The sequence below is a fragment of the Odontesthes bonariensis genome, chromosome 12, assembly GCF_027942865.1.
Source record: "Odontesthes bonariensis isolate fOdoBon6 chromosome 12, fOdoBon6.hap1, whole genome shotgun sequence".
NCBI classification, from domain to species: domain Eukaryota; kingdom Metazoa; phylum Chordata; class Actinopteri; order Atheriniformes; family Atherinopsidae; genus Odontesthes; species Odontesthes bonariensis.
In genome coordinates this window covers 20,505,018-20,518,676 of record NC_134517.1, presented here as the reverse complement: position 1 = coordinate 20,518,676, position 13,659 = coordinate 20,505,018, and the positions used below count along the sequence as shown (strand labels likewise).

Here is a 13,659-nt window from a genome sequence, read left to right as displayed (position 1 = left end):
CCTCTCCGACTGCACTGGGGCCCACACATGGAGCGGCTCTGAGTCGTCACCTTATCTTGATGTTTACAGGGAACAGCGATTTGCCACACGCTCTTTTCCAGCCGGACCCCACTGTTCCACTTCTTTTAGTGTGATTGGGGGCCCCGCTCACCTAATATCTCCACCTAAGAGGCCACCTTAGTTGGGAGGGCTTGATATTTCCTGAGCCTGAAAAGTGGTGCAAATCACCCCTGGAGTCTTAAAGCATGAGAAATTGTTTGATACTAATGCTGCTGATATCCTGAAACGTCTATACCCCTCTCCACACAATAGGTGATATTGTTGACAACCACCCAGAGTGATTGAAGCCATTGTCCCATGCCCATCTTACCTCATAGGTATTTCCATGCAGTGAATGTCTTTGTGTAACTGCATCACTGTAATGTATCCCCTCTATAGTTTGTAGTCAGAGGGAGAAGGGTCTTTACTTCATCCCCAATGAAACTCTCTGTTAACTGAGCCGCTTGTCAAACAGCTGATAACTGACTGATGCTCCCTGCTCTAACACCCTCTAACCATCGTATGATGTAACCCAGAGAAACCCATCCTTTTCTTATCGGCATTGTTTGTCAAATATGCATGGATTTGGGTCATCTATGGCTTAGACAGTAAGATTACATAAAATGTTATTGAATATTTCACAAACACAGTTTGACAACTACTCCCCCATTCCCAGACTAAAGCAGCAATATCGTACACTGGTATGGTAGCAGCTTTACCCCCTTGCTTGAACCCTCCCCTCGGGATGTCTGTATGCTAAAGGGGCACTCACACTGTGAATAAGATTAGTCTGCCTCCAAGTGTACAACATGCTTACGCCACTTGACTTTGAATCAGTACTGATTTGGAGCATTGCCGGGTTGTTGCGGGGAATAATGCTCTGGCTGGGTTTATGCAATGGCTGTTATGGGGAGCCCGGCCTCGTCTGCATGCATGTTTTTAGGCAGGCACGGCATTTTGGATAAAGCTGTAAGCTGCTTACGGCCGTGGAGAGAGGTGATTACAGGGCCCACCTCCGTAGGACTGACTAGAAGCTGGAAGGCGACTGTTAGGTCAGCGGTTCCACAGCTCCACCACACCTTTGGAGTGCCATCTTACAACATTCTTCCAGTGTGCCACCCAGCTCAACCTTTCACTGAGCTTTGCCACATCCTACCCTTTACTAGGGCCTGTTCTGTGACCTCAGATAAACTCATCTACACGCTTGTATGGTCAGTTCCTCTAAATTTCAATTTGAAATCATTTCACTGCACCAGTTCTAATCCAGTAAACTCCATATAATTCCAGTTTAATCCACTGCTTTAATGTTCATTCAACTTAAGTCCAATTAAACATGATAGTATTGTTTAAATGACAGTTTGTAAAAAGTTGACTCATTAAAGAAACCTCCAATTACATCAAATCTCATGATTACTGCGATTCTTTGTCTAAGTGTAATAAATAAATCGCACAAATTCCAATTAAGATTATTGGCCTTTTAAATATGCAATCCCACTTTGTTTTGATTTAATGCTATGGACCTCCCATCTATGGAGTTGGTCAGTTTCTCGATCTTTCACCTCCCAAATACTGCTTAAGGAGGCGTATTGCCCCCCCCCCCCAGTCCACGGCATTTAAGTCAGGTGAAGCCGGGGGCCAGGTTGCTATTCGGTTATTTGTGAAGCTTATGCTGACAAGCAGTGAAGTACTTGAATACACGTGATGGAGGATTGGACTGCATGACCTCCTTGAGAGCTGCAGGCCTCATCCTGTACAGCTTGGAGAAAGCGCTTTAGAAACTGCAAACAGGCTTGGAAGTTTATTTCCAGTCCACCTTCCACCTGAAAGGATCCAACTCATTTGCCTTTAATGATAATGCAGCCAATATGTTCTATAGACTGTTCTGTGTTTAATTTCCTAACGTTGATGCTTCAACCTGTTTATCTTATGCAAGGAAGTCTGTGAGGGTTTGACACCATGCACTTCTGGACACTGAAGATAGGTCCAGCTTCTGGAAAACGGTGGCACCAGACCGCTTGGTCGCTGGTCAATTTTTTGCCTTTCCTTAATGTGGTTTTTGTAACCCTGTTGACTATATGCACAAGAGGCAACTCTTTACTTTTCAGTGTCGGTTAAATTTCTTTTTGCCCAATTTAGAGAAGTAATTAATCTGTGCAACAGTTAAGTTGGCCCAAAATTGAGCCAACTCAGGATCAGGCTTGGGTCACTTCAGGCCACACCCTTCATCATAAGCCATATACATTTACACATTGATTTATAAATCATTTCATTATTTATCTGTGGTTGTGTGCTTTGGACTTTATGTTTTGATATTCAATGTGCCGTCCACCTGCATGTGAAAACTAGCCAGCATGGCTAAATCTGGCTCATTTGCATCATGAACTCAGGTGAAATAAGCCTACTTTCTGAAAAATATTGAAATGTCATAGGCATTCAAGTCTAGTATGATTTGTAGTTGGGAAATGTGCGCAGCAATAATGGTATGGTCAGAATTCTCTATTGTCCAGATATAACAAACAATCAGATTGAGTAAATACTGTTTGCAGTAGATCTCAGAAAAGCTGTTTAACCAAGAAAGGGTCATAGTGAGAAATTAATTTGAAAATTCATAAAAGTAATGAGAAAGCCATTCAACTGGGAAAATAGTACTAATAGTACTACTAGTACAGTTACACTAATACACCCAACCCTAAACAACAAACAGCACAGTCACAAGTCGTCTGTGTCTTTTTCACATGAGTCCAGTTCCAGTTGTGGCAATGCTGGCACCGCTCTAGTGCCCGTTGTCTCCCCCTCAGAGTCTGGTGGCTTCCCTCAGGGACAGGGACGGTGAAAGCCTTTCTGTCTTGCTTGCCTGCAGGAAGTGCACTGTGGGGATTCGGCTATCACTGACCCCGCAGTAAACAGTGTGTGAAAGCAGCTGGACTGTAATCTTATTTGCTGGGGGGATCAGAATAAGGGAGCAAAGTTACTCAAGGGGTAACAATAAAGGGCCGCCACTGCACCTGCAGAGTACTATCCAAAATAATGAACACCTGAGCAGATTGGCGGCAACTCAATTAACGTCGCTGACACTGCCAGTCAGAGCATAAAGGCAGGTACGCGGCTTCTGTTGCCCTTTTGTTTCCAGACAAAAGGTTCCCACGCGTATTGAGCCAAGAGTAGGGCTGTCTTTATGAAATACTAGACAAATAATGATTCATTGTTTAATCAAGATAGGCCTGTGTTTTCCACCTGATATCCCACTCAGTGTCTATTATGTGTTCTGTTGAATTGGAGGGGACTTTTGCAATAGTTGCTCTATAGAAATTGAAACAAACAAATATTGCTTTTATGGGTGCAGAGTCTCTAATGAATGAAACTTGTCCGTATTTGATTTATCTGCATGGTCCCAAATGTCATGTGGGATTAGCTGAGGTTAAATATTTACTTGACATCACATGAGTAATCATAGAATGTTTCAGCTCACATGAGTGCGTGGATTTTTGATAGCACATCTTTCTAACCAGTACAAGAAAATTCAATTATTCTATCACCCAGATATTTACTCTCTGTTCTGTTGTTTCTCAGGAAGAATACTCAACAGGTTTTCAAAGGACATAGGCTACCTGGACTCTCTGCTTCCATGGACATTTGTGGACTTCACCCAGGTGAGTCTCACCTCGGCAGGTTTGGTCGCCGGCACTGCAGCATGGGAAGGCCATTTCATGCCTGGCTAAACCTGCTTTGTGGTCTGGGTCCCCTAATCTGGAAACAATTACTGTAGGATTACCCGCCAGCGCGGCCCAGCGCCTGCACAGATTTAATAAAAGTGTGCACATAGGCCGAGGGCGTGGCTCCCTCAGTGTGACACAACAGAAGTCTTCAGAGAATGTGTATGGAGACTAAAAGTAATTGGGAGAGAGAATGGCTCCTAAGAAGAAATAAAGCCACATGATGATGGAGGAAAACAGTGGGGAGACCAGGAGGGCATGACAAGGACGATGTGTTGAGTGGCAAAGAGCAAAAACAGCCAAAGCAGCATGCATACGTTGTGTTTGTAAGGATGGACATGGATGGAAGGGGGGGGGGGCAGTTGGAATAGATCCAGAGCAGGACTTTCCCCTCTCAACACCATTTACCTACTGCTTTACAGTCTTATTGGCCCCATAGCTAAGGGCCACCCTAGTGCATAACCAGGTTAGGTTACCAAATGCCACCCTGCCACCGTGACAAGCCATCTCCCACGAAAGCCTGCGGAGATGAGCCAGCTCATGCACCTAGAGCCACAAAGAAGGGAATGTTCGCTGCACAATTCGAGGTAGAGGAGCAGGCGTGGCTCCTTGGTTCGGGCCAAAGAATAGAACAAAGGCGAGCTGAAAATGAATCCTCCCTCCACAATGCCTGAGTGATGTTTGTGGCAGATACCCATCTCACAGTAGACAAAAGCCATCTTAAATGCTGAAAGCACAAAAGATCATACACACAAAAGCTTTTTGTCTGCAATAGTTCCCCTTATTTTGATTATATGGTGAATAATGGTTAAAGTGTAATATAACTTTGTAGAGAGTCCTTAGGTCCAGTTAAACATAGTAAAAAAATAGTTTGTCATGACTGAAGACAGTCTTGTACTCACTTAATTTCATCTGTGTTTTACCCAATTCTGATATTACCTGTGTGATGTGTTAAAAACCCCAAAAACATAACATTTAATAAATGACAAGCAGGCTGTGACAAACTAAGACTAGATATGCCATGTGGACGTGGTTTCAGTCGGTCCTTTGCAGCAGCTGAAAGTGGGTGGTGATCGTAAGAGTGGACAAAGGTGGCATCCTTTGGACAAAGCACTTTTGTTTGTGCCGCTTTCTGCTCTTGTTTGCAGGTGTCTTTCATGGAGCAGTCCTTAATGCTTCCAGGAAGGAAGATTTGCACTCTTTTTATTATAGTATTAGCTGCTCAGAAAAGCTGCTGATCATGACTATTGTTGCTCATTCGCAGAGGGACATTTCCCCATAGTCATTGTCTAAATGGTTGTCAGGGGGGAATAAAGTAAAACTTCATAAACAAAGCCCTAACTGGTTTATCTCTCTCTATGGAGAGAGGCCGCTTCTATGTGGGGATTTGTGCCTGAGCCTCCCCCCTTTATGGTGGAGTAAGCACTTCACAGCCCTTCAGCACTGCCCCCATACCCTCCTAACAAGGGGATTCCCTCAAGCTGGTGGAACCTGGTTACACCCCAGAGCCCAACGTTTTCACAGGTCTCATTTAGTAGTAATTTAGTATATTGGGAAAAAAGCCTTTTTTTCTTCCCCTCTCTTTATGGTCAGGGGACCAAAGACAGAAATGTCAATTAAAAACACCTCAGGCTTTGGGGACTGTCAGCCTTTGTGTGGACTTGACCTTTAAATCCTGGGTTGCCTCTATTTTCATAGAGAGGGCAGGGGAGGAAGGCAAGACAATGAGGGGTGAGTGCAGGGGTCTTTCAGTGGATTCCATGTGAAGGCTCTTGACCACTAACTGTGGGGTCCTGCACTTCATTTGCAGCCCTTCTCTTGCACAAAAAAATAATTTTGTCAAGATGATTTTGCTTAAACACCGGCTGACCGTTACTTTTATTTAAGTGTGGCTTAGGTTGCTCTCACCTGCGTTAATGAATGATGCATTAAAAACTCACGCGGTTCACACCTTACAGCAATAAACTCTGCTGTCATCTGGACAGAGGAAATTATTTGTCCGAAGATGCAAACAAACGCGGATAAAAAAATAAAGGCTTTTGTCTAAAAACACTGGCGGGTGGATGGTTGTGTGAGTGCACATTGTGGCACCTTGTGTGTCAGGCCTCCTTACAGGCTTTGTGGGATATGATAACTGCTGACGTAACCTTGAGTTGCTGTAGGATGGGATTTCACCGGCTTTCTCTGCTGCTTCACCACTCCGGTGACAGAAGAAGTGAAGAATGCACAAGCTCCAGGCGTTACAAAGGTTAGCCTGAGAAACACAGAAGACAGTATATAGGCTGGGCTATACATCCCCATTTGAGCATTGTTTTATGACAATACCATTGTCTTCTTGCACAAAGTCAAAATATACAAGTGGCACAGAAAGGAGAAAAGACTCAGGATGAGCGAAGCGCCTTGTTTCATTCAGGTACTCTCTGAGCGGAATAAATATAAACCAAAAAAACAGCAAAACATCGTCATGGGTGTGTGTGCTCACGGGTGTGCTTAAGTGGCTGCTCAGCAATACCACACATGGTCATTTGATGGCGAGCACTGGCCAGCAAAAGCTTTCAGGGTGTGTATGTGTGGTCTCCCATGATGCTGCGGTCCAGCACCTCAGCCGCTCTGACTCAGACATCCAGGCCAAACCCCTGGGCCTTCTGCGCCTGAGAACTTACATAACAAAGTCCTGATCTAATCTAAAATCTCACCTCATGTCAGCATTATGAAGATAATGACTTCTGTGCTTTTCTGTGACTTTTTGTATGTGGGAGTTGTTGTTTATTGTGTATTTGAAATGTTTTGAGGAGAAACAAAGCCGAATGAATGAATTTGCCGGACAGTGGTGATTTATAGCAGCGAGTGAGAGAGACGGCATCTCAAAGCCTTTCTCTTATTTCCAAAATGGGGTTGGAAATCAGCAGCTTGACTGAGCCCAAATAAGTGACTTCTTTTACCTTTTCACAGCACACAAAAGCCTAATCCTAGGACTACTTGAGCCACCAATGTAGACAGCGACTGAGACCACCACAGTATGTGTCAGACCCTCCTCACCGCACACAAAACACATTGACTGCAGCTTTATGAAGTGAAAATGGCGCAGAAAGGGGAAATGTGAAGGAGGTGTCCACAGTCATTTCTCCGAAAGAAAAGCCACAGCATCTGGGCATTTAATGCTAAAATAAAGCCAAAACACGGAGGAGAATGGATTGGGTCACCTCTATTGTTTGAGGGCCCAAGTGGAACAGCCCTGCTTTGTTTCAATACCACTGACCCTTGCGACTTATTGTGCAGCTCTGTCACAGAAAGCGTGGAGTAAAAAAAAAAAAAGGAAGAAAAAAAAAGTCCAGGGATGACAGAGTAATTCTTTTGAGACTTTTTCCTTTCCCGTGCTCTTCCTTCATTTCCTGTTTTGTTGGCAGTTTTTTTTTTTTTCTCTTTTTCCCGTGGCAAATATTGCACACTGTCAGTAAATAAAGAGAGGATGAAAAAGGGGTTGTAAAAAGCATAATCATTCCTTGTGTCCGGAGGGATGTTGAATTAAAAAGGAAGTGTTTATTTGCAGCCGCGGAACAACAGTCGCTATCATTGCCGAACACAAATATAGCAATTAACTTCAATTTTCTAAATTTATTTGAACATCAAAGGGGCTGATAGAATCATTGAAAAAATAAAGCAATTAGGGTCAGCAGAGATCTGAATGGTCTTTGGACACGGCAGCGCGCCCAGTTTGCCTGAATGACTGAATCACATGCGTGCGGTAGCTTTCTTTTCTTGCTAAAGAGCTATTAGGGGTAATTCTTTATTTAAACTGTTTGTATACAAAAGCTTTCATCCCTTTATCCACTTTTATGTGCAGCGGGATGTGGCTTTGGGAGTTTTCTGTTCCTGTGTGGTTTCATAGGAGATATGGATGTGGTCTGAGGGGGGTGAGGTGTATGCTTGTAGGACCACTTATCAGAAATCATCTATGTGTAGTGTGGGTGGGGGCCGTGGTATTCCAGATGCTGACACGATAAGCGCCAAACCACGCAAATGGATCACATCAAACAGGGTCCTGGCGACAGCAGGCCCCGGGGGAGCAGGAGGAGCCAAGACTTCTATCTAGTGGTTCCTGTTCCTGTGCCCTCCCCTCAGATGACCCCACCGTCAGATAAGCTGGCCGGGCTCAGATCTTCATGGCTGCTTCTGAAATGGGCCCAATTAGAATTCAAATGAACCAACCAGCAAATGTGTGCGAGCAGTGTCACTGTGTCATCAGCTGGAGAGTGAAAGAGAACCAGCTATACACGATAAGACATTTGTTCAGTTAATATTTGATCCCCTCAAGGGAAGGCTGGATAACATGTAGTAATGGCCTGTGTGCCATCATCTCACTTTGCAGTCTGGTAGCCTTCCATCAAGGCTAAGATTGAAACTTATGTACTGTGAAATTCTCAGGATCAGTTGTGCTCAGTAGCCTCGACTCACTGTTTGATTGTGTGAGCTCCACCACAGCAATGGTGAGACTAGTAATTCCCTCTTATCTGAACTGCAAATGGAATCGAGTGGCTTTTCATCATAGAACTACACTGAAAGTGATCATGCCTAAATGTATGCTTAAGTGGCAGATAACATCCGTAATTAAGGTGCTAAATTAAATTTTCATTTCTCGGGGCTAGTGTGAGACCACTGAAGGTAACAGTATGATCCTAATCTGTACTTTTTTGGATTAATCTCTGAGGATGTTTCTAATTTCAGGGTGTGAGGATTTAATTTTGTCCCGTATCACTCGAATATGAAGTAACTCACAGCGTCTCTACTTAACCTTTCAGTTAAGAAGAGACAGCTTCACGCACATTCAACAGCGAAATAAGTAATGAAATCCTTTGCTAACACTATCAGTAGCACTTAGTAGACAAACTTCTTTACAACTGTAGGTCTTGCATGCTGTCACTTAAGTAATAAACTGTTATGTAATGAAAATAATTAAAGGTGACACACGAAACTTCTTTTCTCTAAAAGGCAGATGCAGGAATTCCAACCGTGGCCAAAAAAATTAAAAAACAAAAACATCAGTCAAAATCAATGTTGCAGATTAAACAGTGCAATATTTTCCTCTTAAAGCTGCAGTCTGCAGGATTTGTTGTTGTCATACGTAAAGTCCTAATTTTTGGCATTTTAAGAGTTTACATGATCTATCAGAACGCTTGAAGTTGAAAACGGTGACCTCCGTAGTCGCAAAATGCAAGAAATGCTTATTTTTTAACCGAAAAATAAAAAGTTCAACTTCCTGTCCCGCCCCATCAAAACACATGAGAACTCGTGCACGTCTACGTGCACGCCAGATGCGCGTACGACTCCTCATTCATCAACTCACCTGTCATTTGCGATCATGGAAGACACAGTAAGTAGACAAGCCCGTAATGAAGTTCAATAGTCTAGATAAATAAGCGTGGGGACGAGCCTACCTTCGCGCGTGCACAATCGGTGATTGACAGGCAGCAGAGCCCAGCTCGTAACCTGATTGGTTACCTTTTACCAGTCCGGTCTGCAATTTTGTAAACAAACCTGCTGGCTTTGGAGGGACCTAGCGGGACATATAGGGGACCTAGAGAACTCTTTTTTTTTTTTGTATTGGGGTATTTAATGTACTACTTTCAGAATCCCCGGACAGTTCCAGGCATTATGCCTGAAAAAGAGTTGCAGACTGCAGCTTTAAAGGAAAACGTCGGAAAATTTCAATTTTTCTATTTTCCCTGACACCTGTCCTCCAAAATTGATTTCTCACACTGTTTTACATTATTCAACCCATAACCTTGCGCTCCCAGATTTTTTCACTTCTGGCCATGGGCGCAGCCATGTTCAGCCACATCCGGGCATATTTTACGTCAGAAATGCAATTCTACTTGTGCAGCGGAAAAAAAATTCTACTTGTGTGGCGGGAGTGTGCTCTAACAAAGTGTAGAGTGTAACTTGGAAATACACAATGATTGAATACTACCTGTATATAGTAGAATTAGAAATTATTTTTATTTCAACATGTATGTTCACATATATCTGTAGTGATAGTCTACAACTGCCTCGTCAGCGTGAAGGAAACCCTTGTAGGTCCCGTCCTGCGACTCATATTTATCCCTGATTGCCCACACCACACAGGAGGGAATCACTCTTCGGAAGCGCTTCCCAAGTCTCCCATGGAGAAAGTAGATCACCTGCCGGTAGGCCTGGAAACGGTACACAAGGTTGGGTATGGGGTCCGGAAACGCCTCACGGCTCGTGGATACAACCGGTGAGTCGTTAGCATTTGGCGGCGGTGCCGCGGCTGCTGCGACAGCCACTTGTCCATCCTTATTTTTAGCCTTATCCGACCATCTCGGCTGATGGCTATAAGCTAACATAACTTGGATCGAGAGGCTGATCATGATCTGACTCGGACTCAGGCGAAACTTCGCATTCTATCTCCGGGTCCGAGTCAGACCAAGACAGTTCATAAGTGTCTTCCATTGCTGTAGAAAAATGTTTGCATTTCTGACGTCATGTTGAGTGAACATGGCGACGCTAGGGAGGGAGAGCCAGAGCGGTATAACTTGAATTTCAAACATTCGCGAATGTTACTCTCTCGGGCTGACAAATGTAAACAAGGTGAGAAATCGATTTTGGGGAACATGTACCAGGGAAAAATAGTAAATGTGAAACTTTCCGGCGTTTTCCTTTAAATATTTTGGAAATGTTCCAATAAAGAAATTATACAATTAAAGTTGGAAATATTTGTGCAATGACAATTTCAGCTGTTGGTTTAGCCCTTAAAAACGAGAGGTTGTACTTAATTGTTATGACTATAGTTTCTAATTTAGAAAAAAAAAAAAAAAAACACTTCAAGCTGGTACTCTGCTTTTAAAGGCCATTTTCACTGCTTAAGTGTCGCTTGAGGATGTTTTGATAAACAGTTAAAATAGACGGGAATTGTGTCAGAATATCCTGACCCACTTGTATATATCGAAAGTGTACTTAGGTACAGTACTGCTTTTTTCCATCACTGCAAATATTCTTAGTTACGTGTAATTTGTTAGTAAGATTTCCATGCACAGTTAAAGTGGCAAAATTATGGCTTTTTGGAGGTTGTGCTAAATAAGTGACCTTTAATAAGTTCTCTGTCTGATTTTAATGCAAAAGTATCAGTACCAAAGTAATATGTACAAGCAAATGTCCTACAGTCACAATTACTTACATAAAACTATCTAGGTGGACTCAACAAATTGTACTTAAATAAGAATGTCTATAATGATAATTCTACCTATATTTACACCAAAGTTACACCTGTACAATATTATATGTGCAGTGGTACTATGTAAATCCTCAACAACAGGTGCCTCGGTTAGTACTTGGTTAAACAGTGCTCACCATTACAGTTAACTTAATGTAAAGCACTTGTATTTTGTTTTTCTAAACACACTGTAGGTGCGGGTGCTTCAATAGCCATCAGACCGATTGCCTTCAATCCTGTTTAGACAGCTTTGGTATCCTGGTTTAGATGTGTCACAGAGCCATTAACAAGGGCGATGAGTCACTGTGTTGTTGAGGGCTGTTTGGTTAGAGTGTGATGTATCAGAAACCCACAGTGTGGTTACCAGAGCTCTTTGCCAGTCACTGTGGCCATGCCCGTAGGCAGGCTGTTCTGCCAGAGAGGCTTTCAGGCCAGAAGGGAAAGCCCAAGAGAACAATGGATATGAGCTACTGTGGCCAAGTGGTAAATTCTCACCTGCTACTAAGTGAGAATTAGCGCAGTGATCGTTTTCCTTTCACACTGTGAGTCACATAAGCTCAGTCCCACAACCTGCTGTTACCTTACTGATGTCTCACACGAATATAGCTAAGAGATGTTCCCTTGTTCAGTCTTAAGAAACAGGCCTCGCTGCCCCAATACCTTTTGACACTGCTGCTATTTGGTGAATATTGCGCTCACACCTTGCTTCTTCTTCTCTCTCAGGTGTTTCTCCAGGTCATCGGAGTGATCGCAGTAGCTGCTGTCATCATTCCCTGGATTCTCATACCCGTTGTCCCTCTTCTTGCCGTCTTCCTGTTTCTGCGATACTACTTCCTACATACCTCGAGGAACATCAAGCGCCTAGAATCTACAAGTAATATCTTTTTTCTTTTTTTTTTTTTTTGGGATAGGGATGGACATGTCGTGACGTGTCCATTTGTGGTGAGAGACAAAAGCCGACCACGGGAATGCTAATAGACCACTGAAGAAAGCCATGGTCATTAGCATCGAGGCTAAAGGTGGCAATAACCTATGACTCTGCCACAGGCAGCTTCCTCGAGAGATGAGAGTTCACGACATCACAAACAATGGGGAAAAAAGTCAAGCGGGCATGAGTGGACCACCATCTCCTTTATTCTGAGCTCAGATCCTAAATGCACAATGACCGACAGGTTCTGTCATCTCATTAAAGAAAAGTTGTCTTTATAAGATGAAAAGGAAACATTTAGGTTTTGTGAATGACTTTGTAAATCTAATGAATGGAAACAAAAGACAAATGAGATGCAGCCATTAAAACAGTTCATAATCAGAGGCTTGCTTCATCTGTGGTGGAATACAGAATACACATACATATATTTAACAGCTGATCACCACATCACGTCATCTTCACCCGATTGACAAAATATCACTGAAAGAGTATGTTCTCTTCATAACTGTCATTAATTGAAAAGGAATAAACATGGTTTGAGAGTTGCACTTTTAAATGTGCCCAGCTTAGCTCCCTTAACACATTCTATATTGTCTCCTTGCTAACAGTGGACTGTTTGTATTTCTTACAGCTCGGAGTCCTGTCTTCTCCCACCTTTCTTCCACCCTCCAAGGCCTGAGCACCATCCGTGCTTTCAGGGTTCAGCAGAGGTTCCAGCAAATGTTTGATGAGTTTCAAGATCTTCACTCAGGTGAGGAGCTTCAGGTCAGGTCAGGATATGAAAAACAGTTTCAGTTGAAAAGTACAAACAAACAAAAAAAAAAAATCAAGGCATGCATTTTGCTTAAGGTCTGTTGTCTCTATAAACAGACACCTGAGGGTGAATATGGAGAATCTGTTAGCAAGGAGCAGGTTTTTTGATGCCGTAATGTTTTTGGTGTCTGCAGTCATTGTTGTATTGACCAGTCACATTTGAGAAGGCTTTGGCTGCATGCTAATAAACAGTTTTATGAAGAGCAAAGGGCCTGTTTGCTGACAATCTGATAACCATTTAGTTTTTAGTTTATTTAGTCTTGGCAAAGATATTTGGATGTCTGCGAACATTTGTGCACACTTTGACTTTTGAATTCATAATTATTGCCCCTAATGACTTGATAAGCCATTAGACAATAGTCCATGGGTGCAAAGGCGGATTCCCAAATAGTGGATATAGCTGCAAAATTTTGGACTTCGGAAATAAATGTCATCCATCTCTATGGTTGTTTTTGTGGACAGCGGCCTGGTTCTTATTCCTGACGACCTCTCGCTGGTTTGCTGTGCGTCTGGATGGAATTTGCTCTGTTTTTGTCACCATCACTGCTTTCGGCTGCCTCTACCTCAGGGAAGGTACTGTATGGGACACAGGCACACGTGTAGCATGCCGTTGGCCTTTGAGACTTTAGTTCTGAGAACGCAATAATAAACTCAGAAAATTGCGTCTTAACCTTCCGTTTCGGTCTGATGTCACAGGCCTGGAACCAGGTGCCGTGGGTCTGGCTCTGTCTTACGCGGTTACACTCACAGGCATGTTCCAGTGGGGCGTCAGACAGAGTGCAGAGATCGAGAACATGGTGAGAACATTTACATTTCAACTCCCTGTAAATAATTCCTAGTTAGATTTATTGTTTATAGAGCCGTTCCTCCGTGGCATCAACCACTGGTTTGTAGACTCCCTTTTTTGAAGCCTTGTCTCGCCAACAGCGGTGTGC

General features: G+C 43.2%; 1 protein-coding gene across 1 annotated transcript in view; it reads left to right on the top strand.

Moving 5' to 3' along the window:
• The window catches only part of LOC142396632 (ATP-binding cassette sub-family C member 4-like), a 41,226-nt gene that overhangs the window by 12,919 nt on the left and 14,648 nt on the right, over nt 1–13,659 (top strand). Inside the window, exons 20-24 of the mRNA XM_075479574.1 lie at nt 3,610–3,689; nt 11,707–11,857; nt 12,543–12,662; nt 13,187–13,297; nt 13,421–13,521. Of these exons, the coding sequence (XP_075335689.1) occupies nt 3,610–3,689; nt 11,707–11,857; nt 12,543–12,662; nt 13,187–13,297; nt 13,421–13,521 (563 nt within the window). The remainder of the gene's footprint in view (nt 1–3,609; nt 3,690–11,706; nt 11,858–12,542; nt 12,663–13,186; nt 13,298–13,420; nt 13,522–13,659) is intronic.